Source organism: Peromyscus maniculatus, chromosome 9, assembly GCF_049852395.1.
Source record: "Peromyscus maniculatus bairdii isolate BWxNUB_F1_BW_parent chromosome 9, HU_Pman_BW_mat_3.1, whole genome shotgun sequence".
NCBI lineage: Eukaryota > Metazoa > Chordata > Mammalia > Rodentia > Cricetidae > Peromyscus > Peromyscus maniculatus.
The window spans coordinates 3,522,918-3,547,834 of NC_134860.1; the positions used below are offsets into that span (position 1 = coordinate 3,522,918).

The window sequence follows — 24,917 nt, forward strand, 5'->3', positions numbered from 1 at the left end:
GTTCTGACTTGTGGCCGAAAACTACCTACAGCCAATAGATTTACAACTTCCCACATCTCCTGGTCTTCACCCGTTTTCCCGCCTCTGCCCCAACGGGAAAATACACCGGGAAAAGCACTGTAGACCGCACCAGCACAAAGAACAAAGAACAAAGCACTTGCCTCCATGTTCCCCTCGCACCTTGCTTTGAGAATTACCGCACAATGTCACAGCAGGAACAAACTTGAACTCCACAGCTGCCCACCTTTACCATGCAAGACTGGGAGAGTTTGGGCATGAAAACAAAAATGCCTCTGCCTGAGAATATATCATAAATGCTTCTCTTTGTAGCCAAGCCTCTGTCCATTCGTGTGCACGACACATGTTGCCTGCGTGTCATCAGTAATTTCAAGTCTGTCCCTTGTTCTCCACTAAAATGAAGCAAGGCAGCCAAAGTGATAGAGTAGCCAGAAAACGAAGGCTTCTCTGGGCCACATGGTGATCTTCACACATGCGAGGGGCAGGGGTGTTCCCCACAATCCCATCATCCTCAGAGGCCAATGTCACAGACACCTGCATTATTTGTGCCACTTTTTAAATGTGGGGGGGGGGCGGGGGGGTTGGAGTAGGAGCACATGCTTGCAGGTGCACAAGGAGGCAAGAATCAGACATCAGAGGCCCCAGAGAGGGAGCTGCAGTACGATACCAGACGTGGATGCTGGGGACTGAACTCCAGTCCTCTGCAAGCAATCTTGGCCTCTGAGCTGTACCTTTCACCTCTGTGTGTGCTGTTTCGTGGTATGCAAATCAAGACCTCGGATAAGCAAATTAGTGCTAACATGGCACAATTCACCCCTAAGACAAGTGCCAAACAAACAACAACAAACCTCCGCAGTGGTCCTTAGCTCACTCCGTGAGAATCCAAATCCAGATACAATTACTTGTTCCCCTCTTGAGAGCCAAGCATTGGTAACTGTCAGAAAATTGAGCAGAATCTCGGTGTGGTGGCACACCTGTAATTCCAGCACTCGGGATGCTGGGGAAAGAGAAATTCCAGGCCAGCCTGGGCTGCCGTGAGACCACGTCTCAAAAAACCAAAGATTTTGCAAGGGAAAAGTAGGGAAGGAGAGAGGGAGAAGAGGAAGAAAGCAGGGGGGAAGGGAGAGAGGGAGAGAGGGGAAAAATATGAAGGAAATTCAGTCATGTCATGAGCATGGGCGGGTCCAGATTTGAATCCAAACTTGGGGGTTCCATAAGCCAATTATTCCCTTCACTCCTTTTGAAAACACGACCCCAACGTTTTAAGAAACTAAATCACACACACTGGGCAAACGTAGAGGGTTGAGCAGAGATGAAGGGCTGGTCTGAGTTTTCAGTGAAAACAGGAAGGGAAAATGCTCCCTGGGTTCTGAAGAAGAGTGGAGTCTTCCAGCCGTCGCAGTTGCTCCGAGGTTTTACAAGGTCACCTACCTTTCTCCTGCCACCCCGTCTCCTATACCAAGATGGTGCTAGAGCAACCGGCGTGCATGTTGCCCTTGCCAGCCACCATTTTATCACTCAGCTCCGCTGCTGTCCATAGCAATCGCTCACATCTGGTGTGGCACAAGTCCAGACCACTTGACTTCATCACGGGGGCCCAACCACTATCAAAACTTCTAGGCGAGCATGCTTTGGCAGCTCCTGCTGAAGACTGGGAATCTGAGGGGGTATAAACAGCAACAACAGTTGCAGTCCACAAGCTTCCCTGGCCTCTGTGACCCCACAGATTGACTCCAGCTGTGCTCGGGTGGGATGGGCAGCCCAGGCAGACCTACTACAAAGGAGGCCAGAGACCCGAGGACCCAACACCCCGTTCCGCCCCCTGAGGCCGATAATATGGGTCACCTCTGTGTGGTAGGAGACAAATGGACACCAGCTAATCCAGCAGGAAGTTCTCAGCTCACACCAAACACTTGAAGAAAACAAAGGAGCCCATTTTCTTCCTCTCCACCCCAGTGAGCATATTCTTATATACCTGAGCTGATTATGACCTTGGTGGATTTCCGGAAGTCTGGGGGCCAGCAGGACTCGACTGCTCTGTGACATTCATGAAAACAAATGGCTCTTGAGCACTTTCTGCCAATTGGCCCGAATGAAGGAGATTTTTCTTTCATGACTGACTCTTCACTGACTTCTGCTGCTGCCTACAATAATAGCTCCATGCCTAAGCGGTTTTAAAAGATATTCAGTTACTATAGCAAACCCCACCTCCAAGACTTCAAGGCCCTGGTAACCAGTGGGGTGGCAAGTTGTGCTCATTCAACCTCTTTAAGGACACAGCCCAGGACCGCAGATGCTCAAGGCCAAAACAGAGCTGCCAGCAAGCTCTGGAGAGGACAGGGCCAGCGGGCAGAGCCAAGGAACACCAGGTGCCCTGGCCTCCTGTGGGGGTGACAGATGGCTAGCCTCACACACTGCTTTGCCTCTCTACACCCCCCCCCCTTGCCTCCTGTTGGTGTCCAGTCCCGTTCCGTAAGCCCCTGGGAGAAGTCTGAACTTTCCAAAGGCCAGCGGGAAGCATCGTCCCAGCAGGAAGCGTCTGGGATGCTGCTGTCCACGAGGACACTAGAGTTAAGAGGTGGTCACCATGGCTGCTGCACACACACCTTAGCAAGGTACATGGCTGATGCAATGGGTCCTCCTGTGACTTAGGGGCCTCTCCTGTGGAAGACTGTGGGGTACAAGCAGCCAGTTCTTCGGCCTGACCCACTGCCCAGGAAACAAGGCAAGGAAGGCAACAGACAGACCATGGCTGACAGGCTGCTATGGACACCTTCTCCTGTCTGGGAAGAAGGGAGCTAGCCTTGCTACATCTATATGACATTCATCCCGACAGGAGCTATCCTGTAGTAGCTACATCCTCTGCTCTATGGTGCTTGGTTTCCTGTCAGCTACCAGGCGGATTGCTTTCCTTCAAGGTCCTTATTTACTATTCACTCCTGAATCCACAGGTATTTAGGGAACCAGGCCCGTTGGGCTTAGCAAAGATGACCTGCAGAGCTTGCATTTGCATGATGCCACCCATAATGCCCAGAAGGAGTCATTGCCAGGAGCTTTGGGTGTGCCAGGCATTATGATAAGGACTTTGCACACTTTATTCCATGGACTGTGTTGGTCTCCTTTCCCATTTTAAGGTACAAGTTCCGAAATGTTATACCACAAGGTGACCCAGAAAGGAAATGGAGATAAGGAATTCAAATCTAAGTTCTTACGACTCCAAGACTCTCCTCCCAGCCGTTATCCCGGCTTTAATTACTTCTGAAGTAATTTCCAAGCTGCTACCTCGTTTCATCTCCCAAGCACCCCATGCTAGAGAAAATCAGGTATTATTAACTTTTTTTTTCCCAAAGAGCAACTTGGGTTTTAAAAGATCACATAAAGTATGTGGCCAGATGTGCAGACTCCAGAAGCCTAGCCCAGCCACTTGGAGAGGCTGCTTAACTTTTGCAAGCCTCGGCTGGTGATCTGTGAGGGCTGAACAGGTAATCCCTTCCCTATTAGCTTAATGAGAGGTCTCTTGCTGATGTTCTTAAGACAGGGGCATTGTTATAGAAGCCAGACTGTCCTCAAACTCACAATCCTCCTGCCTCTGCCTCCCCAGTGCTGTACCTCACTTATGGAAGGACTTAATGAAATGACCCTAAAGTGATTACCACAGCAGCTGGAATAGAGAGACTGCAGAGTGGATGCTCCCTGCTTCTACTATTAGATTAAGTGACTAGCCCAAGGCTATTCAGGCAATGACAGAAAAGATAAGCAGACAAAACCCCTAGGCTAGTGACCTTTCTTTTAACAGCACATCTCTAGGGCCATGTATCTCTGCAAATGTTCCAATCCAAGGGAACAAGGATGGGCAAAGGAAGTCTCATAAGAAGTGAGACCAAGGGTGAGAAGTCTGGGAGGAAAACCAGCAAGCTGAAATGAAGACATCTTGTCCCACAGAGGGCTCAACCATGGACCAGTGGACCCAAAACTTGGTTTAACGTTCTGCTTTCTGCATTTTGCTACTGATCAACAGGCCCTGAAAATTATGCAGCTGTTCCTGTTCTTTGACGTTCCCTGCATTCCAGCTGCATACAACATCCTATACGCTGGCCATATCCATGCCTGACGAACTGCAGTCATTCAATTCTATACCAGCATCCTGGTTTGCTGTTTGGTGAGCCTCTCTAGCAACCCAAGATGATGAGGTCCTCCCCATCACCAGGCACGCCCTGTACTGAGCAACATCTACTTCATTGGCACAGATGCAGACATGGGCCTAAACTTAGTAAGTACAATGGTACTGACAGCTGCAACCCCCGATATTGACTAGCAGTTGCTCCCCCTAACATGCATAACCAGTGGTCTGTGGTATGAACACACAGGCATTTATGTATGGCTCTGCTCAACTTCCCAGTCCAGATCATTTACATACATAACAGCTCTTCTAACCTTGAGAGGGTACCATCTTCCAATAACAGGTGTCAAGATAGATGCTTTGAGGTCTATAAAAGGAAAGTCATGGCCATCCATTCACTCCTTGTCAAGAGATAATGCTTTCCTTTCCAGTGTGGCCTTGAAACACACAATCTGGCTTCTGAGTTGTTTGTTTTCACAATCCTGATCTGGGGTAACTGAGAAGCTATATAACACACACATTTAATACAAATTACAAATGCAATGATTATTTAGATAGCCCAACAACTACCCCATAAGTGTTGCTCAAAGCAAACAAAAACCTGTCATGTTTTAGAAACATTGTTTTTTTTTTTTTCTTCAAAGTTTATTTGTACAATAATTTCCTGCTGGCTTGGCATGCAGACACCTCCACAACACATCAGCTACACAGTCACCCAAGACCCTGAGGGTAAGCCCAAGCGCGGGCCACTGCTTTGCAAAGGGCAGTGTGAATCTACTTCAGACAGAGTCTGCTGATGGCTAAACACACAGGAACACCCGAGGAACGCAGCTTCTCCTCTTCCTGACTGTCTGTCAGCTTTCTGTGAAGGAAAGGGGACATTCTGTGTAATGGACTGGGAAGGACATGGAAGGTTCTACCAGGGCCATCAGAGCCAGGTCTCAGGAACGTCTCTCTGTGGACAGTACTCAAGAGTTCACTGCCGTCATTCGAGATGAAACATAGGCCATAAAGTCTTCATCTAAAAAAAATGGCATTAAACGAAGGTAAAGTCTCACATGCTAATTCACAGACTGACACTTTATAGCATACATTTAATGTCTTCCACGGTCTCAGATACAACAAAACCTCCACCTTAGATGACAGCATCTTAAGCAACGTACACCCATTAACAGTCTATGCCTGAAGTCTCGACTCCAGAGCGGTTTCCTCTGGTGCTGCTATTACAGAAGGTGGATGACTCTGACAGACCGTGTGTGCACATAAAGAAAAGGCCTTTTTGTTGGCTTCAATGGTGGCAAATCTGGATTAATGACAACCCCGAGACAAAGGGGCTGCTCACATGAGACGGGCACTCATTTTAGCAAGCTCAGCACACTCAGTCATTTATTGGCTGCCTTACGTGGGAGCCCCACACACCAATGGAGATCAATCAAAAACAAAGTCTGAAATCCTAAATTTGTACTCCCATGGCTATGTGTTTCAATCTGAAGAAACAAAATGGGAGTGCATAGGGAGGGTGACTTCACGGGTCTTATGTTTTTGTTGATCCTACAACACAATGATAATCTTCATCAAAAACTGGAGGCACTAATTATACTTTCCCAAGCCCAAGAGGTTTCATAACTGGTTTGAGATTCATGTGTCTGCCTAAAATAAAACTGGCATTATAATAAGTGTAATCATGTATTAATATCAAAAAGAGATCATCATGCTAATGGATCAAAACTCATAATTGCAACAGAAGGGAAACCTGAAGACCGGGCGGTGGTGGCGCACGCCTTTAATCCCAGCACTCGGGAGGCAGAGCCAGGCGGATCTCTGTGAGTTCGAGGCCAGCCTGGACTACCAAGTGAGTCCCAGGAAAGGCGCAAAGCTACACAGAGAAACCCTGTCTCGAAAAACGGAAAAAAAAAAAAAAAAAAAAAAAAGAAGGGAAACCTGAAGTTCACCTCCAACAAGAATTTCATTCATATTTTCAGCCCCTTAAGTTTAACAAGCCTATGCAAATCTCTTTGAGTAACACAGGCTGCAGCAGCAGTTCCTAGTAAAAGAAAGAAAGCAGGCAGTCTCTGACAGAGAAGAAATCTTAAGAAAAGGAGCAGAAAGAAAGAAAAACACTAAACCAAAGAGGTTCATACAAAACTTAGCAAGTGACCATGTGAGCAGTAAGAGTACAAACACCTATCCAGGGTGCGTCCTGGTGACAGGCCTAATGAGACCAGTCATTAGCCAGAAAGATAGGAACTGTCATTTCAGAAATGTCAAGACTTTAAAAGATAATCTAAAAGAAGAAAGTCTGCTAATCTGAAGCGATGCTGTGAATGGACTAGTGGTAAAACAGGTTAAAGGTATATCTTTTCTTTATTCTAAACAACAGATCTGGAGGGCTGTGCCTCCTCAGGACAGTACAGCATGGACCCCCCCCTCCCAATTCGTAATTCATAATGTTCTTTGTTAATTATTTAAAAGTCCATTGATTTCCACATTGATGAAAAGTCATAATTGTAAAAATGGCTATAGGAATCGGCCTTTTTACTTTGCTGACTCTGTCCTGTGGAGAGAGACATCAAGTTTATATATTAAAGCCATCTCAATAAATAGTTGATAACACAAAAGCCTGCTTGTGCATTTCAAGAATCGAATGGCCTGGTAAGTACTGCAGGAGGTGTCCAAGGTAACTGTGGCCTCTTTGTCAATGCTAAGGGCAGAAGCACATATTACCTGTGCTTATCATCACAATTCTGCAAAACGTCACTAGGACCCATTATTCCCAGGGACATTCATCCCCTGAATGCAGGTCTAAACAAAATGGGATTCCCAGCTTCAGTGGAAATCCCCCTAAGGAGCCGGGATGAAATTCATGCGGATTTAATGACTTTTATTGCAAATGTTAAAGGTGTGGTGTCTTTGTGTTTAATAGCCAGGTCCTCAGACCCATTAGAACACTTCTCGCTGAATCCCAGAATAGAGAGGTGATGAAACTATGCCTCCCCAAAAGAACCCAAACAAAGCACATTCGTTGGGGAAAATGAAGCAAGATGGGCAGCTGAATACTGGCATGAATATGTCAAGTAGGAAGTTAATTAAAAGCTGAAGAGAATGGAAAAGCCCGCAGTGTCTGCCAGTGGAGGAGGCAGCTGACAGGCACACAGGAGCACACCAGAACCTGCCTTCCGAGGCCCTCTAACAACCACAGAGCTCCCCGGGATTCACTCCCACCTCACCACTTTCCACGCTAGAGTGAAAACACACAACTTAAAGATCAAAAATGTCCACTGCAAATGAAATGACTAGGGGACCCTTCCCATGTTCAACAAAGGCGAAAAGGAAAAGCTAAGAGGGCAAGTCTGCACAGGCCACCTACTGCAGTGTCAGTCTATGCCAGGGAAAGCCAGGGCACCCACCACAGGAGTGACTGAGGGGACCGCGATCCTGAGTGAGGTGGTGGGCAAGTGCAGGGTTTACTTCAGAGTCTGCTGCAAGTCCCATGACCTAACAAAGCATGTGCCAACATGGCAGATCTCCCAGTCTCCGAACACCTCAAAGTGGATGGCCAATTCCTATTTAATTTATAGTCACAATAATTACTTTGGAAAGTTTAGGCCCTAGATCAGAAAAGAAAGAAAGAAAAACTTCCATTCTAAAAATGAGCATGCTATCTCGATTCAGAACATGGAATGCCAGTTAGAAAACTACACAGATACAAAAATATTATATTGTGGCATACAATATATTTTTTTCTTAACTGAGAATCAAATGTAAATGTAAATGTCCACACCTTACAAGTAAAATTATAGTCTTTATGCAATCCGCTACTGTCACCCGTGAGTTCCCTCAACACGGTGTTAATGCATTTTCCAATTGAGTTTTCTAACTCATTTTCAAAGCACCCCAATTGTTAAAATACAGGAAAGTAATGGACAGATGCATGCTGTTTTGACTTAAAGGGATAATTCCTAACGCAAGTGGCCGTCTTTGAAAATAATAAAGAGGATGACGGTATCCTTGCTTTTCCAAGTGATGCTCTGTCTCCCACACTGCACCTTTCAGATTCTCTCCCCATTCATGCTGACTCTCTAAACCAATGTTCTTCCCCATGTTCAAGAATACAGTCATATTTGGGAGATCAATATGGCTCAAAGATTTCTGCCAAATGCTTCCCAAATCATCTAACACACCCCTTGAACACACATGAAAGCACTTGCCAAACATCCCAAAGCCGTAGGTATTCCCCCACCCCTGGGGTGAAAGATTACAAATCCCAGTACTGGAGCAGATACCCACCCTGGACCCTGAAAGCATCGCTTCACCTTCCCCTTGAATTGGTTACAAAATGCCAGGCCACAGCAAGGAAAGGCAACAAATAATTACACAATTGTCAAGCTGCAACAGGACAAAAGCAGAGCAATATCAGAAACTATGCTGAGGAGAAGGTAAGAGAAGTATCTCAGTCATTTCCAATTTGCTACTGGACAATAACCAATAATAGGGCTGATGGAGCATTATATGTGCTTTCTAACTTCCAAGAGAAGAAAAAGAAAAAGTATTTCATGTGCTCCCCGAAATGTGAGCTAGAAGCTATGTAAGTACAACCAAGACCCAAAAGGCAGGGGAAGGGCACGTTCTTGTGGAGTTGCTACAACTACAGCATGCAGATGAGAAATATTTCTTTAAAGTTATACAATATGCTCACTCTTTTCAACGCGAAAACAAAATACACAGGCTATGTCACAGTCCAGAGCTTGTCACATAAAACATCTGACACGCAGGCAAAAAGCCAGAGTACAGGCAAGGCTGAACCAAATTAAAAGAATACCCGGGGGAAAGGCCATTCCTATAAACACAAGGGGTCACAGGTATGTAAATGGCTGTCTTCTATACAGGCGGACAAGTGCATCGAGTTTTATTAACTGATTAAAAATTCAGTGAACTTCTTCCCAATCTTAAAGTGAACAATCTTCCCCATGTTTCAAGGAACCTGGTGTCTGGCATTTTTTCCAGCCAGTATACCTTGCCATCCATTGTTGGGTGATGCTTTATTACGATATTTGAATTTCATGTGACAAACGGTTTCATATAATGCCCCAAAATGCTACTCTCTGAAATGGAATGCCATAAATAAAATATGGACTTGGTTACCAGGCAGCATGCACAACACATATGGTACATTGGCCCAAAAAACACATTTTAAAATGCTTTAAAAGTTAACTTAACAATGTAAGCTGTTTATACCCATTCTCAGAGAATTGTCCCCTAAAGGCCAATCTTATTTTCTATTGTCAAGAGAATATCTGGATTGACTTGCTTAATTTGCTGACTTGAAATTCTCTTCACCTGCTCTGATCTCCACCCCCACCCACCCCCGCCCACCCACCGGTTCATTCTTTATCTTAGAGGGGAGGAAAAGGGGCCATATATCTCACAATGTAATTTTAAGCATAATGCTGCCCGTTTGAATTAAAACTGATGCGGCTTCTGATAAAAGCCTAATAATCAATTCTCCATTCTCATTACACTACAGAATTATATGGACGCCGACCAATTTCTTAAGTTTGTGGACCACTCTCCCGGCTTATTACCCAGCAGTGCAGCTGAGTGGAAAGATAACCACGTTCATTCTCCTTATCTGTAATGATGTAATGCACCCCAGCCCTGGGTCTAGATGATTGGGGAATAATGAGATTGTACAACTGCAGGATGACAAACAATGCTGCGGGTATCTCCCCGGTACACTGAACCCCATGACTCCTGTCAAAAAGGAGGCTCAGAAAACAGGCACCGGTCCTGCCCCTCGGATGAAGTTAGCATCTTTTGGCCAGGGAAGCATCTGCTCTCGCACTGAGACAGCAATACCGTCAACTGAAAGGAGAGCCGTGCAAACACACTGTTTCCCAGCCCCAGCCAGGACAGTGCGAGTGAGTATCCTGCTTTTCTTTGTGTTTAGAATCAAGTGTCATCTAAAAATAACCGGTTGGTAGGGAAAAGTCACTGCACAGTACAATGCCAAGAACTGGAGATCAGAGACTACTCTGATAACTGATGCAGCTCTGGGCTCACGTTTGTTTGGAAAAACTAAATCTGCCTCCATTTTCTGTGCTAGAAAAATCATCGCTGTCTGTCACCACAGAAACCTTACCTTTTGCAGAAGCTGGGAACCCGAGTACTTGGCAGCAATGGATTTTATCTCCCCACCAAAAGCGGAGGCCCACAGCTTCACCCTACAGGGAGAAAGGGCAGAGGAAGAAATGTAACACCCGTGTTGCCGTCACACACTCACACACCGGGCTGTGGATGAAGGAGCAGGACGACTGAACATTAAAGAAAAACGGAAATAAAGATAGAGAAAGCACTTTCTCACAAACTACTGGTACCAAACTGCAGAGCGCAGCGCGGGAGGGGGCTCGGGGGTCACTGGAGTTCAGAATGCGTAAACTCTCCCTGGCTCTCCAAAAAGACTACGGGCTTTCATAGAAACAATTACCTGGTTTGCTCAAACACTTAAAATGAGCATCACCTGGCAAATACTACTCTGAAGAAATCCACCCATCCCCCGCTTCCCGGAAAAGTGGGATGGCGAGGTAACAGAGAGGGGGACCATTGGCCCGTCGAAGTTGCAGCAGGTAAACAGGCTCTAAACTTGGCGCTGTCACTTGAGGTGAACCTCTCCGGGTTTTACTCTCCAACCCCAGGGAAGGGGCGAGAAGGTCCCACCCCAATCTCGCCGTTCGGTGCCGATGTTGGGAGGCAGGTGGAAGAGGCGAGGCCCGCACCCGCCGCGGGTCTTGCCTAGCGGCACCTGCAGACACCCAAACTTGGGCGCCCCGGGTCTCTCGGGCGCCGGCAGCCCCTCCCGGGGAGTCCCAGCACTAGGCACTTACACGGAGAGCGGAATCTGCTGCTCCGAGCGCACCACATCCCCCAGCGCGGCGTACAAGAGCGCGGCGGCTAGGAGCGCCGAGGGCCCCCGGGACGCGCAGCGCTGCGAGCCCAGCCCGGCCATCCTGGGCTCCTTCCGACACGCCGGCGGCGGCGGCGGCAGCGGCGACTGGAGCGGCCGCGGAGAGCTGCGCCGGGCGGGCGGTGGGCGAGCGCGCTAGGCTGCTTGCTCCGCCGCGCGCCGCCCCGCCTGCTTCTCGCGCGCCGGGCTCACTTGGGGAGCAGGGAAAAAAGGAGCCGGGGGGGGGGGGGGAGGAAGGCGGGGAGGAGGCGGGAGGGAGCGCTGGGGAGGAGGCAGGCGCGGGAGGAGGGAGCGAGACGCGCCTCTTGCCGCGGCGGCTGCCCGGCCCCGCCTCGGCGGCCCCGGGGAGTCCGGCGAGCCGCGGCGGGAGGGCGGGAGGCACCTGGCGGCCGGAGACTCGCTAACTCGGGTGTCCTTGGCCGCCGCGGCTCGAGCCTTGCCCGGCCTGGCCCACTGCAGCCGCTGAGTTCTTTACAACTCTGCAGTCCGCCGCCACCGGCGCGGCTCCGGGGTGGCCCCGGGCGGTCCCAGGCCTTGGCGACTGGAGTGGATCGAGGATGGGGGGCTCGGGAGCGAGGCCGAGGGCCCTGGTACTCCACACTTTGCCAGTGGTTGCCTTGGTCGAGAGTCTTCCCGGAGGGAGGGTCGGGGGCGACCGGGTGGGAAGCTGCGGAGCCTAGAGGTGGCGCGACCCCCTCCCCACGCCCCTCGCGGTTCCCGGGGAAGAGGCAGAAGTCAGGCAGGGGACGAGCTGGCAGCGGCGGCGGCGGACCCGCTAGGACTGCGGAGGAGCGGGCTGGGGATGGGACACGGGGTTCGGGGTCTGGGGAGTGCACCGCGGCGTGGCGGCCCGTCAGTGCTCTAGGGCCGCGGTGACTTGTGGAAAGCGCGGAGGGTGGCGCTGCAGTCGCGGCGCGGGCGCCCGAGTGCTGGGCTTAGGTATCGAGTGGCCGCACTGTCACCTCTGGCTCTCGGGACCACGGGCCCCGGGTCCGCAGTGCTAGGCGGTGCACCCAGGGGCTGGGATGTCGGGGCGGGAGAGGAAGGAAACAGCGCCGAGTCCGTTCTGACCCGTAAACACCCTTCATTCTGCAAGGGGAAAAAAACTGCTCCGAGCCCGGAGGCTCCCCACACCAGCCCCAGCCAGGGTGGAGGCAGCTCAGCGCAGGCAAAGCGCATTCTGGATGCCCACAGGGGAAGCCCCAGGAAGCCGCTTTCGCCGCGGCCCCCACCCTTGGAGAAGCCTTGTTCCCCCTTCCTTATACAAGCTCTAGGGTGTGGCTAGGAACTTTGTGGAGCCCTCGCGCGGGCTGGCGGTAAAGACCCGAGTGAGGCTGAGTCATCCTCGCCTGGCGGAGCGCAACTCGGGTGGCCGGGGCCAGCAGTGAGCTCCTGACCTCGCCTAATCTCCTAGCGCTCCTGACGCCTGGGTTCTCCTTGTGTGCTTGTTTTTCCGCCTCCCGGACGTCATACGTTTTTTTTCCTGTCATCCTGCACCCCTGGGTTTGCAGGGAATTGAGAAAAGGTGGGCTCTGGCTTCCACTGGGTGGCATCGGGCTAGGATCCAGCCCGGCTCTCCTGCACAGCAGTCTCCAGAAAAGTTATCTTGGCAGCGAGTGTTTGGATTCCTAAGTTGGCTGTGAGGGGCTCTTACCCGTTCTTTTTCCAAGTACCGGCCGACCCTAGCCCGGATAGGCATAAAAGCCAGTCATACACCTACCCAGGGAAGCCGCCTCGGGAGCAGGCCCACCAGGAGAGCGCCAAGTGCACCCCGCCCACGGGGCAATGTCTCTACGGATGACTAACCGGTTATAATGAGTTCTCCGCTTCTGTGCACACCTCCCGCCTATGAAAACGTGCCAGCCTTTCCTAAACAGAAACAAGCACAGCCTGACCCCAGGGCAAGTGGTCTGTATGGGCTTTGACACTCGGACTGGGGGCTGAGAGAAAATTCATGTTCTTGCCAGAATTCAATAGTTTTCTAAATAGATGCTTGAGTGAATGAATGCGTGGGTACATACTAGCCCTGATTCATAAAGCTTCATCATCCCCTCTATGGTGTCTGTATGCTAACAGCCTTTCCTACACTCATTTATCCAGTCAGTAATGGCGAAACATCTTGGACAAGATGGACACGGTAGGGCAGGCCAGGGGAAGGGAGGGTGAGTCACTCAGGCAACCTGCCCTCCTGGGATGTACACACCCTGAAGGACCAGGCCTTTCTCTGAAAGCAGTAATGAGAAATACACAATTATACACGTTGACAGAGGATCAACAACAGTATATGTGAAGAAAAGGTACATGTTATGCCCTGATTATCTTGTGCCATTAGCTGCAGCCACCTGAGGGCACCAAGGTCATGGCCATGTTTGGTGAGTCAGTCTTTATGAACTGCCACCTGGCACGGATAAACTCCACGGTTGTTTTTACCGAAGTGAGGGAGTCTTAACCCAAGGAAAGGATTTTGAGAATTAGTAACTATTAAATAGAACAATCGTAGGCAGAACATGGTATGCTTACATTTAAGATGGATACACTAAGTATTTTCCTACTAGCTCAAATATGATTTAAATGGCTCTTTTAATTTACCCAGAGCTCAAAGCATTGTAAGAATTTGGGAACCTGCCACTCAAGTGTTCTATCCCTTTTCATCATAACATCCAGTGAAGAAAGGGATCTAGGTATGTACTCTTATTTAACAGAGGGGCATAATGAGGCCCAGAAGGGCTTAGTGACTGGTCCAAAGACCACAGCCACTTAAAGGCGGCCACCTGGCTTCAGACCAAAGTGGTCTGAACAGCCACAGCACCTTCTACTGTTTTCAAAGCAACATCGAGGGTTTGGATCCTGCTGTGTACACCCAGAAGCAGACACTTCAACACACACAGCTTTCAGCTGTAGCTGAGTCCGGCCAAATGAGACTGCCACTTGCTGGTCAGAACACCAGTCCCGCCTGCTGCCAGCTTGCACTGTGTCCTGAAACAATGAGCTACTGGGGAGATGGCACCAGCAGTAACACCTGAGCCAGAAGTGGAGGATCTCAAATGCTCGCGTGCTTCCCATCCAGAGAGATCCCAGAGAAGCACTTTTTTTTTAGAGGTGAGCTTGCACTATCCCACCCGACCCCACCCCCTGAGCTTTTGAGCAAATAAGACCCCTGTGTTTGCCATCGAACCTTGAGGTTGTGGGGAGCATTTAGTAAGTGGAAGCTGAACAGTCACACAAAAGTTGTCCTGTCCCATAAGGATTTTCAAATGCCCCACTGGACATTCAAGGAAGAAAAGAATCACACTTAGAACTACCAGAATGCAGAACTTAAATCCACTTTATGTATTAATATATAAACATAAAGGAGCTTTGCATGGCTTTTATAACCTGAACGCAGCTGCTGTGTAACTGAAGGAAGATGGTTAGTTCCATACCAAAAGATTTTTGTTTGGTTTGGTGAGTGGATTTCTGTATGTTTTTTCTCATTAAAAAAAACAAAACAAAAAAAAACAAAAACAAAACAACAACAACAAAAAAAAAACACTCTTCCTCGACAGCAACCAAGCTTCCTCATTCTGAATCACTCTCACAGCCCACCTGGACAGGTTTGCGTTTGGCATTTGTCGTTAGTGCACAGAGATACAAACATGGAATGGCCATTATATCTTGCATCTAACCTTGCCCGAGCTTTCCACATTGTGAAATGACTCTTATTTTTACTATAATAACATATTGCTTTTAATTAACTTTTTCAATATTATCAGTTCAGGCATCATTGGGTTTTTTTGTTGTCTGTTTTAAGAAAAATCTGACTTAAAGCAAGGCAGAGTGAGAATTCAAGCCAGGATGGTAAGGGTAGGGTGTTGTGTCTAGCTGAGTAAAGCCATGCCTTTGTAGGCTGGAAAAGGCTACCAGGGGTACCAGCTACGAGGCTGTGGGGTGCTAATGCAGATGCAAACCATTTGAAGGAACAAAACATCAAATGCTGTAGTGAACTTCTGACCCAGCATTTCCTCTTCTGGGACTTGATCTTACACTTACTAGTTATGAAAGACTTAAAATCCTGGGCCCTCAAGATGGCCCAGCAGGTGAAGGCACTTACCACCAACCCTGATGACCTGAGTTCAATCCCTGGAACTCACATAGTAGAAGGAAAAAGAACCAACGCTTGAAAGTTATCCTTTGACCCCTGAGTGTATTCTGTGATACACAGAGAGAGACACCCACATAAACATACACACAGACATGTAATAAATAAATCTTTATTCTCTCCAACAATGTCCACAAAAGCCCCCTACTACTTCCTCCTGAAGACACGGAGCGCCTTTTCACACCCAGGCGCTGCCTCCCTGGCCAATGACACTGGCCCCTCAGCTGAAGCCCAGCTCCGCGGTTCCCCATCCCTCTTGCACACATGCGCACAGAGGCCAGCCATCTCTGCCCACTGCCGCCACCTGGTCCAGCACACTACAGTTTCATCCTTAAACTCCTGCAACCAGTTCTTAATTGATCTCGTCTCCTTTTGCACCTACACAACCTCTTTAGAAAAGAGAAAATGAGATCACAAGTTCAAAATCCTGCTATGATCTCTGCATGAAATAAAAAATGCACCCACGGTCCTTGGCTCCTCACTCCGCTTCCTCTCCAGTCATTTATCCCTCGCTTGTTGGAGTTCTAAGAAAAAGCCTAGCTTATTTTCTCCTGAGGCCTTTGTGTGTATGATGTCCTCTGTTGGATTCCTCTTCCTCCAGATTGGTCTAAGGTGGCTGTAGTGGGTAGCCATTCCAGCTTTGATCTGGAAGTTCCAACCCCCATTGAGGCTTCGGTAACTGTCATGCCTACAAGGCGGGGCCAAGAGAGGACCTTGAAGACCTGAGATCAGGATGCACTGCGCTATGTCTTCCCCAGACCCTGTAGCCTATCCCTTCATTTGTGAGTTATCCCACAAAATAAAACTTTTTTAACTACGTGGAGTGGCCTTAATTTCACCAATAGGTGGCCTCTCACTAACTTGAGTCCCTGTAAAAAAGCCATTGTGGAGCACTTCCTCACAAGTCTCAGGTAGAATACAAGAGCACATCTTGGAGCTCTTGGCTGCCTTCACTTCTCTTCCTAGCAGTTATCACTGCTCATTGATTGGTTGATTGATTGACACCCCCCCATGTGTTATCTTCTCCCTTATGTGACTGCAAGTGGCTACGTAAGATGTTCAGTGTTGTGAGACACAACACACATTCGCTGTTAGGCTAGACTCCCTTTTTCCTAAAGTCATACCTTTCATGCTTCCTAGATGGCAGCTTGCTTTCTTCATCACCAAGACCCAGGACCTCAAAAACAGCACTAGACTTGCCAAGACGGTGAGGCCCAGCAAACTGGTTTCCTAAACTGATCCTCAGTCACAACTCTCCAGGGCGATGTAGAGGAAGGAGACAGAGACGATGTCGCTAAAGTTGAAAACCACACATCAAACACTGACTTCTATGCTCTTAGCGGAATGCTGCTGGCCACCTTTAGAACCTGCCTTCCGTCCATGTGTTGTTTCTAACCCCTTGCGCAGACAGATGCTGAGGAGGCTGCAAGGATGACAGAGGGTATTCTGCTTTCGGAGCAGTTCGGCTGTGTCTAAAACACGGCCCCAGGAAAGCACAGACCTGAAAACAGCCTCGGGTCCACTGTGTCAAAACTCCTGCATGGAACAGATGTTTAGGCAACCTTGAGCTGAATTCAGCTGGATGAGATGATCCTTTCCAATGTTAAGCCTTCCACTGACCTGAAAGAAGTAGGCCCTTGAGCTCCAGCACAGGAAATGGCAGTGAGTGGTCAGGGAGCTTGCCTTATGCCAGATGCGGCCATTCTATTTAGCAGCTGCCCCAACTCTGAGAAGATTGTCATGGGAAAAGGGCAAAGGGCCACCCCTGAGGAAGGAAGCTGGAGGAATCATCTGGCATGGAGCAGCTCCCCCAAGCCAATGGATGCCAGCCACTGAGATTGGAGCCAGCTGTCCAGGGACTGAGCTTAAGGGCTTTATGGTCCTCTGGTCCTTTCCCTACCCACCCTAGCTCTTCCCCCAGCATGAGAACAAGCACCCAGTGAGCCTCTGATCTTTACTGACAAAATGATTCTGTGTGGGAGTCTGTGCCCGTGACTGTGACTGGGTGTGTACATGATTGTGTGTAATAGCATATTATATGGTGTTGTGTGTATATGTGTGACTGTGCATGTGGATGTATGGTAACCATGCCATTGCAAAAGGCAATATGTCCTAGAACAGGGCAGGACTAGCATTCGGTTGAGGGGCTCCCAGCCTACTGACTTCAACTGCCCCTGCCTCTGGGGAACAGGTGCCTCTCATTCACACAGCCAGCCCGGCTTGCACAGTGAGGCAGCACCTCAGCAGCCACCCTCCCCAGTCAAGAAAAGATGCTCCTGTGGTCAGGGAGCCCTGCGGGAACAGCTGGAGCAGATGCTGACGCTGCCCTTCTGCTTCTCCTCAGGCTGCGTGGAGAAGGGAAGGAAGAAGTCACACATCACACACCTTCCAATTGTGGGACTCGAAAGTCACTGACTTCCATAGAGGACAAGCTGCCTTTCAGGAGCAGGAGCATCTTTCTGGGTTTCCTTTAAAGTATTCTGAGAAATTGCAAGGTTTCCAAATGTCTGTCAAATGGGAATTGGTTTTAAAAAATTAATCACAGTTGATCACATAATGGAATTTTATATAGCCACTTAGAAAAGGGAATCCCCCCAGAGATGGAAATAGGAGGGTCAAGAGACCAGACTAGAGCAATTTAATGAGACTCTGCCTCAAAATAAAGGAGTGCTGTTCAGTGGTAAACACATGGTGCTCTGGATTCAATCTCTATACCTCATGGATAAACGAATGATAAACTCATATTTTTTAAAGAAAAAGAGCAGTACATATCTATGTACTGATATGCCTATATGTCCATGACAAACATGCCTGGATAAAAGCAGGTCATAACACAGTATATGCACCATATCCCCATCTGTGTCATGTTAAAACCATGGGAACATGGGTAGCTATTTTTCTTCATGCCTCTGAATCTGCTATAGTTTGAATTTGAGATTCCCTCCACAGATTTTGAATTTGCACACTTGGTTCTCAGTACTGCCTTGGAATGTTGTAGGACTTTTAGAACCTGGGGGGGGGCAGGGGCTTTTTGAGGGGGGGCTGCTGTCAGCTCTCTGCTTGCTAGTGCCACATAACAAATGCTGGTCACATGTTCCTGCCACCAGACACTGAGCTCATCACCACGACAGATGGTTTCCTCTGAACCAGGCACCAAAATAAACACCTCCTCCTGTAACATGAATCTTAAATGGTCTTAATAAATAAATAAATAAATAAATAAATAAATAACTCAGTGCCAGCTATTGGGGTAAATTATGAAAGATCAGAGAGACAGAACAAGCCACAGCCAACCTCACCTCACCAACTTCTCAACCAATCCTTTTTCCTCAAACTGGAAGCCTCCGAGTTCTGATCTGAATAAAAAAAAAAAAAAAACAACTAAGAACTAAAAGCTTAAAAGTCTCTAGTTCCTGGTCCTCACGCCTTATATACCTTTCTGCTTCCTGCCATCACTTCCTGGGATTAAAGGTGTGTGTCTTTCCCAAGCAAGACATGAGATCACAAGTGCTGGGATTAAAGGTGTGTGTCACCATGCCTGGCTGTTTCCAGTGTGGCCTTGAACTCACAGAGATCCAGATGGATCTCTGCCTCCAGAATGCTAGGATTAAAGGTGTGTGCTGCCACTGCCTGACCTCTATGTTTAATATAGTGGCTGTTCTGTTCTCTGACCCCCAGATAAGTTTATTGGGGTGCACAATCTATCAACCACACCCTCCCTTAAGCTGCTTCTGCCATTATTTTGCCACAGCAGCTGGGGAAGTAACTGGGTACAGTGGGCCGGCATGGGACCAACTGGGAAGTCACTTCAACTGGTAACAAAGATTTCTCATGGTGAAAACAGTGGAAGAAACAAAGGAAATGCTTTTAACCTTTTACTTTTAACTCATTGGACAAAGAGCATGCAGAGTAGATGACAGGTCTAGGGTTAGACACCTGGGGAACAGCAAAATGACACCAGTATTTCCAAAGGATGGTTTGTGTATAACCATCTGTCTCTAAGATCACCATGGCAGGAGAGGCTCGCTCTCCTGGGCTGGCACAGGGCGCTGGACAGAGGAAATGCCCATGCCTTTCGGGGCCCTGGACAGAGGAAATGCCCATGCCTTTCGGGGCCCTGGACAGAGGAAATGCCCATGCCTTTTTGCTGGGCACCCACGGGCCCAGCTGTGCAGCCTGAGAGCATTCCTGGAGCCCCTAGGCTGCATGCGTTGGTGGTGGTGTCACTGGTAACAACTATTTTGAATGCTGAATTTCATTTTGATGCTGCTCTTCAATCGGTGGCTTATGAAAAACTTCTTAGAAGGTATGTTTTTGGAAGGAAGGATGAAGTACTTAAACTCTAAGAATATCAATAATTGAAAAAGTAAATTTCTTTGCTACATTACTGGTACAATAAAGATAAATAAAGTATTTAAAGTGTTGCATGAAACAACTGAATCCATAAGAAAGTCAATAAGTTCAAACACCATGCACATTGATATATGTGCATATATATTTATGTCTGTTTGAAATCAATCTTATGATTATCCACCTTCAACTTATGTCGGGTAAGGCTCTCCAATACCTTCAGAAGCCTCCACACATTCCATGGGGAATACTTTGGAAGATACTTTCATGTTGATAAATGATCTATTAAAACATACACACATTCCAAAACATTCACATTTAGATGAGATTAATACCCCCTTTTTAGTTACATTTACTTATTTCATGATTTTATTGATTTATCCAGTGGAGGGGGGGGGATGAGGAGGAGCCACACATGCGCCACAGCACAAAGCCATGAAGGTCAGAGGACAACTTGCGGTGGCTGATTCTCTCCAGGCACCGTGTGGATCCCAGGGATCAAACTCAGGTGGTCAGCCTTGGCCACCAGCTGAGCCATCCCACTGGCCCTGGGTACTGTTTGAGTTCCTTCTGTCAACAGTCTGACTCGGCATAGAGTTGAACTGACAGAGAAGACTGGACAGACCCTCTGTGGTACAAGGAGGAGCTCATTTAGAAGTCCTCATTGTGTGGCCGTCCCATCCTGTTGGTTCTGCGTCTGTGCACGTCCCGTCACATGAACTGGAATGGAGTTGACTCCCTGTCGTAGTCTCATTATTCAAATCTTCTTAGTGAACAAAGAAGCATGGCCACTTTTTCTACAGTAGGTCTTGAACAATTCCGTGTTTCAGGAGCATGGCTTGAAGTTAACGAGCAAGGCTTCTTATCCAGACTCACCTGAGCAAATGAGGGAGCATGGGACAGATGTGTGCTTTATTACATGAATTAAAGCAGCAATCTCGTTTAATAGGAATTTTGTAAATCCTTTTAAGAACTTAGTGAAGTAATTGTGAAAACAACATTCTGCTCTAAGAACATTTATCACAATATTGTCTATACTAGAGTAAGAAGCCATGGCTCTGTCTGAAAATGGGTTGCTGGTTAAACTAATTATGGTTGATTCATGTAAAATTATGCTGCTATTAAACTTGATATTAGGGCTGGGGATGTGGCCCAGTGATGGAACACTTGCCTAGCATGCACAAGGATCTGGGTTCCATCCCTGGCACCAGAAAGAAAACACTGTAGCTTGTGCTAAAGCTACATGTACAGGTTAATTTTTTTGTCGACTTGATACAATCTAGAGTCACCTGAAAAGAGGGAACCTCGACTGAGGGCTTTTTCTCCATCACACTGGCCTGTGGGGGCATTTTCTTGATTAATGACTGATGTGGGAGGATTCGGCCCATTCCATTGTGAACAGTGCCACCCCTGGGCAGGTGGACCGAGGTTATACAAGAAGGCAGGCTGAGCACGCCATGGACAGCAAGCCTGGAAGCAGTGTTATTTTCTCCGTGGCCTCTGCTTCAACTTCTGCTTCAAGCTCCTGCCTCGAGTTCCTGTTTTGGCTTCACTCGGCAATGAACTATAAGCTATTAGATGAAATAAACTGTTTCTTCATCAGCTGCTTTTGGGCCAGTGTTTTATCAGAGCAAAAAAGCAAAGTAGAATACTATCTTAGCTCCTAAAACTCACACTGACCAAAACAACTTGAAATATATAATACATTTATACAATGGCAAGCAAATGCTTTAAAATTACATTCCCCAAGGTAGGCATAGAAACCAGAAAATTCCTCAAATGTCTTTATTGTTATTGTTAAAGAAGTTACTGTGTTTCTTCAGTTTTATTCAACCATTTCTTTTGTATTGTAGAAGCAACATGTGCACATAGCTTTCAAGGTTCAACCAGTACAGAAAAGTAAAAGAGGATATGAAATCTCCCTTATATTCAAACAGAGAGACTATTAACATTTTCTGCTTTCAAGGTTTTTTTTGTTGTTGTTTGTTGGCATGCATGCCTATGTGTGCGCGCGCATGCGTGGGTACATGCGTGGGTGGGTGCGTGCGTGCGTGTGTCCGGCTTCCACTGTGAAATTTACACTTTGACTTTTTATTATTTAACTACCAACTTGGACATTCTACTTTGGCTTGCTTTGTTTGTATTACAGTGGTAACAATAGAACCCAAGCTTCAGGCATGATGGGCAGGCCTCCTTCCATGGAGCTACAGACCAGAGAACCTAGATATTTGTATAACGCCCTCTGCGTGGCATGTGCAGGCTGTGTGGAGCCCTTGCTGCCCTAGAGATGGCTGCCTGATGCAATGGGCCCATTAGCTTCATTCTCTCACGCTCTGTTAACCAGTTTCCTTGGACTTGTCACAATGAAAGAGAACTTTAAGAATTGCTACTTACCTTCCCCACTACATTCTATTTCAAGTATGAGTACTTGGCAAATCTACAACATTCATTTTCATTTTTTACATTATCAAGGTTTATTGTATATGTTTATAAGTTAATTTTCCAGGCTTTGTGTGCAGATTTACTATAAAACCTGAGAGCCCAAAGCTGTATTTGTTATTGTCAGAGTCTATGACTATAAGGAGGCTGAGTGGACCCACAGAGAACACATGGACTTCTAATATGAACAAGGCTCTTTCAAGTTAGCCTTTTCCCCTTTCTTCAAACTGCCACAACAAGTTTAGAGATCCACATGGTCTATTTTTGTTAAAAGCGGTTATCATCTCCAGGCTACAACATTCAGGTAAAGGCTGTCCAGGAGGGCACATGATGCAAAAACTGCAGGATGACTGGAAGATGGAGATGGAAGATGCTGAGAGGTGCCAGTTAGCACTCTCTAAAAAGCACTGCCGCCCTGAGTGCAAGGCCTGTCCCCAAAGCAGATGCACCATCTGCTGTGGCCACTGTGTATGCAGGGCTGAAGTCAAACAAGGCTTCCCGCAGGAGCCCTGCAGCACAAGGTGAGCGCCTAGAGCAAGGAGCAAGTAGCTGTGCAAGGGGTCACATGGATGGCACTCAATGACCTGTTGTTCTGACAACAGAAAGGGACAAAATAAATGGCTTGGGAAACAGGCTAGAAAGGAGGCTACTTTACTTCATACCCAGCCATCCTTTAAATGGTGATTCAGGACATCCAGCAATACTAAGTGAGGGGAGGGAAAGGGAGAAAGAAAAGGAAGGAGAATAAGGAGGAAAAAGATGACTAAGAAGATTAGTTGGCCACAAACAAGTCTAAGAGTTTATTTAAAAATGTAAAAAGAAAAGAAAAACTTACCCAAACATACAGAATACTAAAGAAAGAGAGACAGAAACAGACAGACACAGAGATAAGTTTAGCTTTCAAGGAGATAAAAACTATGTCTTAGGGTGACTGTTGCTGTGATGAAACATCATGACCAAAAGCAAATTGAGGAGAAATTGTTTATTTGGCTTACATTTCCACATCTCTGTCCATCCTCAAAGGAAGTCAGGACAGGAACTCAAGCAGAGCAGGGACCTGGAGGCAGGAGCTGGTACAGAGTTCATGAAGGAGAGCTGTTTCCTGGCTTGCTCCTCCTGGCCTGCTCAGCCTGCCTTCTTATAAAACACAGGACCACTAGCCCAGGGCCACAATGGGCTGGGCCCTTCCCCATCAATCACTAATTAAGAAAATGCCCTACAGGCTTGTCTACAGACAGATCTTATGGAGGCATGTTCTCAACTGAGGCTCCCTCCTTTTAGATAACTCTAGTTTGTGTCTCAGACTGATGTTAAGACTAGCCAGCACAAACCATGACAATCTACAGCATCAATGTTGACAGCATAAGAAGCAGTTCCCCTTAGCAATGGAAGATCACAACATAAAACCTCAAGAACTCAGGTTACACATGATGAAACAATGGAGAGATGAAACGTAGCTTTCAGAGTTTAAGAAAGAATTAGAAAACAATGTTTGTTTGTTTTTTAACTTCTAAAGAAATAAAGCTAAAAGAGACAAGAGAGGAAAGGATCACTGGAGAAAATAAAGAGGCAAGGGATAAAAATTATAAAACAGAAATAAAGAAAGGGTTAAAGTATTAGCTAGATATTGATGAGAGGCCAAGGTGACCCAAACATCCACAGCTATACTCTGCAAAGAAAAAAACCAGCCGGGCGGTGGTGGCACATGCCTTTAATCCCAGCACTCGGGAGGCAGAGGCAGGCAGATCTCTTTGAGTTCGAGGCCAGCCTGGGCTACCAAGTGAGTTCCAGGAAAGGCACAAAGCTACACAGAGAAACCCTGTCTCGAAAAACCAAAAAGAAAAGAAAAGAAAAGAAAAAAAAAACAAGGAAATGAGGAAATAGTTTAGATATAACTGAAGAAGAATCCGTGGGAATATGAAACTTGGATGAACATATAGAAATGATACCTTGCACATTAGGGAAGGGTTGTCCCAAATGGTTGGTTAGCTCTGAGATAGATCCTGGAACAAACTGAGTTTTAAAGATAAAGTATTCTTCAAGAAAAATGTGAGGGTGCTTATCAATTGGAGCAGATCAGGATGGTGTCAAATGTCTTGAAGGCCAAATGATAATGGAACAGTTCCCAAGGGACCCTGAAGGGGAAATGTGTGGGCAAGTATTTCAGATCCGACAAAACCTTTTCTGGTGTCAAAGTTTCAGACAAAGACTGGTGGCTAATGAAAGTCTCAGAGAACAGTATTCTACATGAGAGCTTGAGGGACACTCTCAATGCATAGATGTCAGCTAAACAAGAGAACTGGAGAAACTGTGGTAAAAGAACAGGAGGTAAATGCTAAATGCATGTAACTGTGGAACTAAGACTACACAGTGTGGATGATGAAAATACAACAGAATGTCCATATTGTTTTTCCTGACAGTTTAGAAGGAAGGCATCCAGAGTATGAAGGGACCGAGAAAGAAGAATGTAGCAGCAAGGAATTGACTTTCACATCCAAAACAGGTAACCAAAATCTAACAGTTTAAGATAATCAATCTTGGCCAGGTGTGGCAGAGCACACCTGTAATCCTAACATGGGGAGCCTGAGACAGAAAGAGCAAGAGTTTGAGGCCAGCCTGAGGTAGCAAGTTCAAGGCTAGCCAGCTAGAATAAATCTGTTTTAGAAAAAAAAAAGTTTGGAAGTTTATAAATTGTAGAACTATAGAAATATTTAACAGTATCACTAGTGACTAAAAATAACATTATTACTCAAATTAAGTAAGAAATGGAAAATGGAAGAGGAAAAAAAGCGGGAAAATTTCATCTTTTTAAAAATCCAATATTATTAAATAGATATATTTAGGGAAATAAAGGCTTATTTATCTTAAGTAGTTATCATAAAAAATATCTA

At 47.0% G+C, this 24,917-nt stretch overlaps 1 protein-coding gene and 1 long non-coding RNA gene across 6 annotated transcripts in view; one reads left to right on the forward strand and one right to left on the reverse strand.

Annotated features, from left to right (window-relative positions):
- Cacna2d3 (calcium voltage-gated channel auxiliary subunit alpha2delta 3) overlaps window positions 1–11,280 on the reverse strand; it is an 854,380-nt gene extending 843,100 nt beyond the window's left edge. For all 5 annotated transcript variants that reach the window (XM_076544133.1, XM_076544132.1, XM_076544131.1 and 2 more), the window contains exons 1-2: window positions 11,020–11,280; window positions 10,278–10,359 (exon numbers count right to left, since the gene is read on the reverse strand). In XM_076544133.1, coding sequence (XP_076400248.1) covers window positions 10,278–10,359; window positions 11,020–11,141 — 204 coding nt within the window. In that variant the 5' untranslated portion in view covers window positions 11,142–11,280. The remainder of the gene's footprint in view (window positions 1–10,277; window positions 10,360–11,019) is intronic.
- LOC143267217 (uncharacterized) lies at window positions 9,919–10,490 on the forward strand. The gene is made up of 2 exons (XR_013042147.1): window positions 9,919–10,056; window positions 10,287–10,490. It is a non-coding gene; the product is annotated as an uncharacterized LOC143267217 (long non-coding RNA).
- Window positions 11,281–24,917: the final 13,637 nt, after the last annotated feature.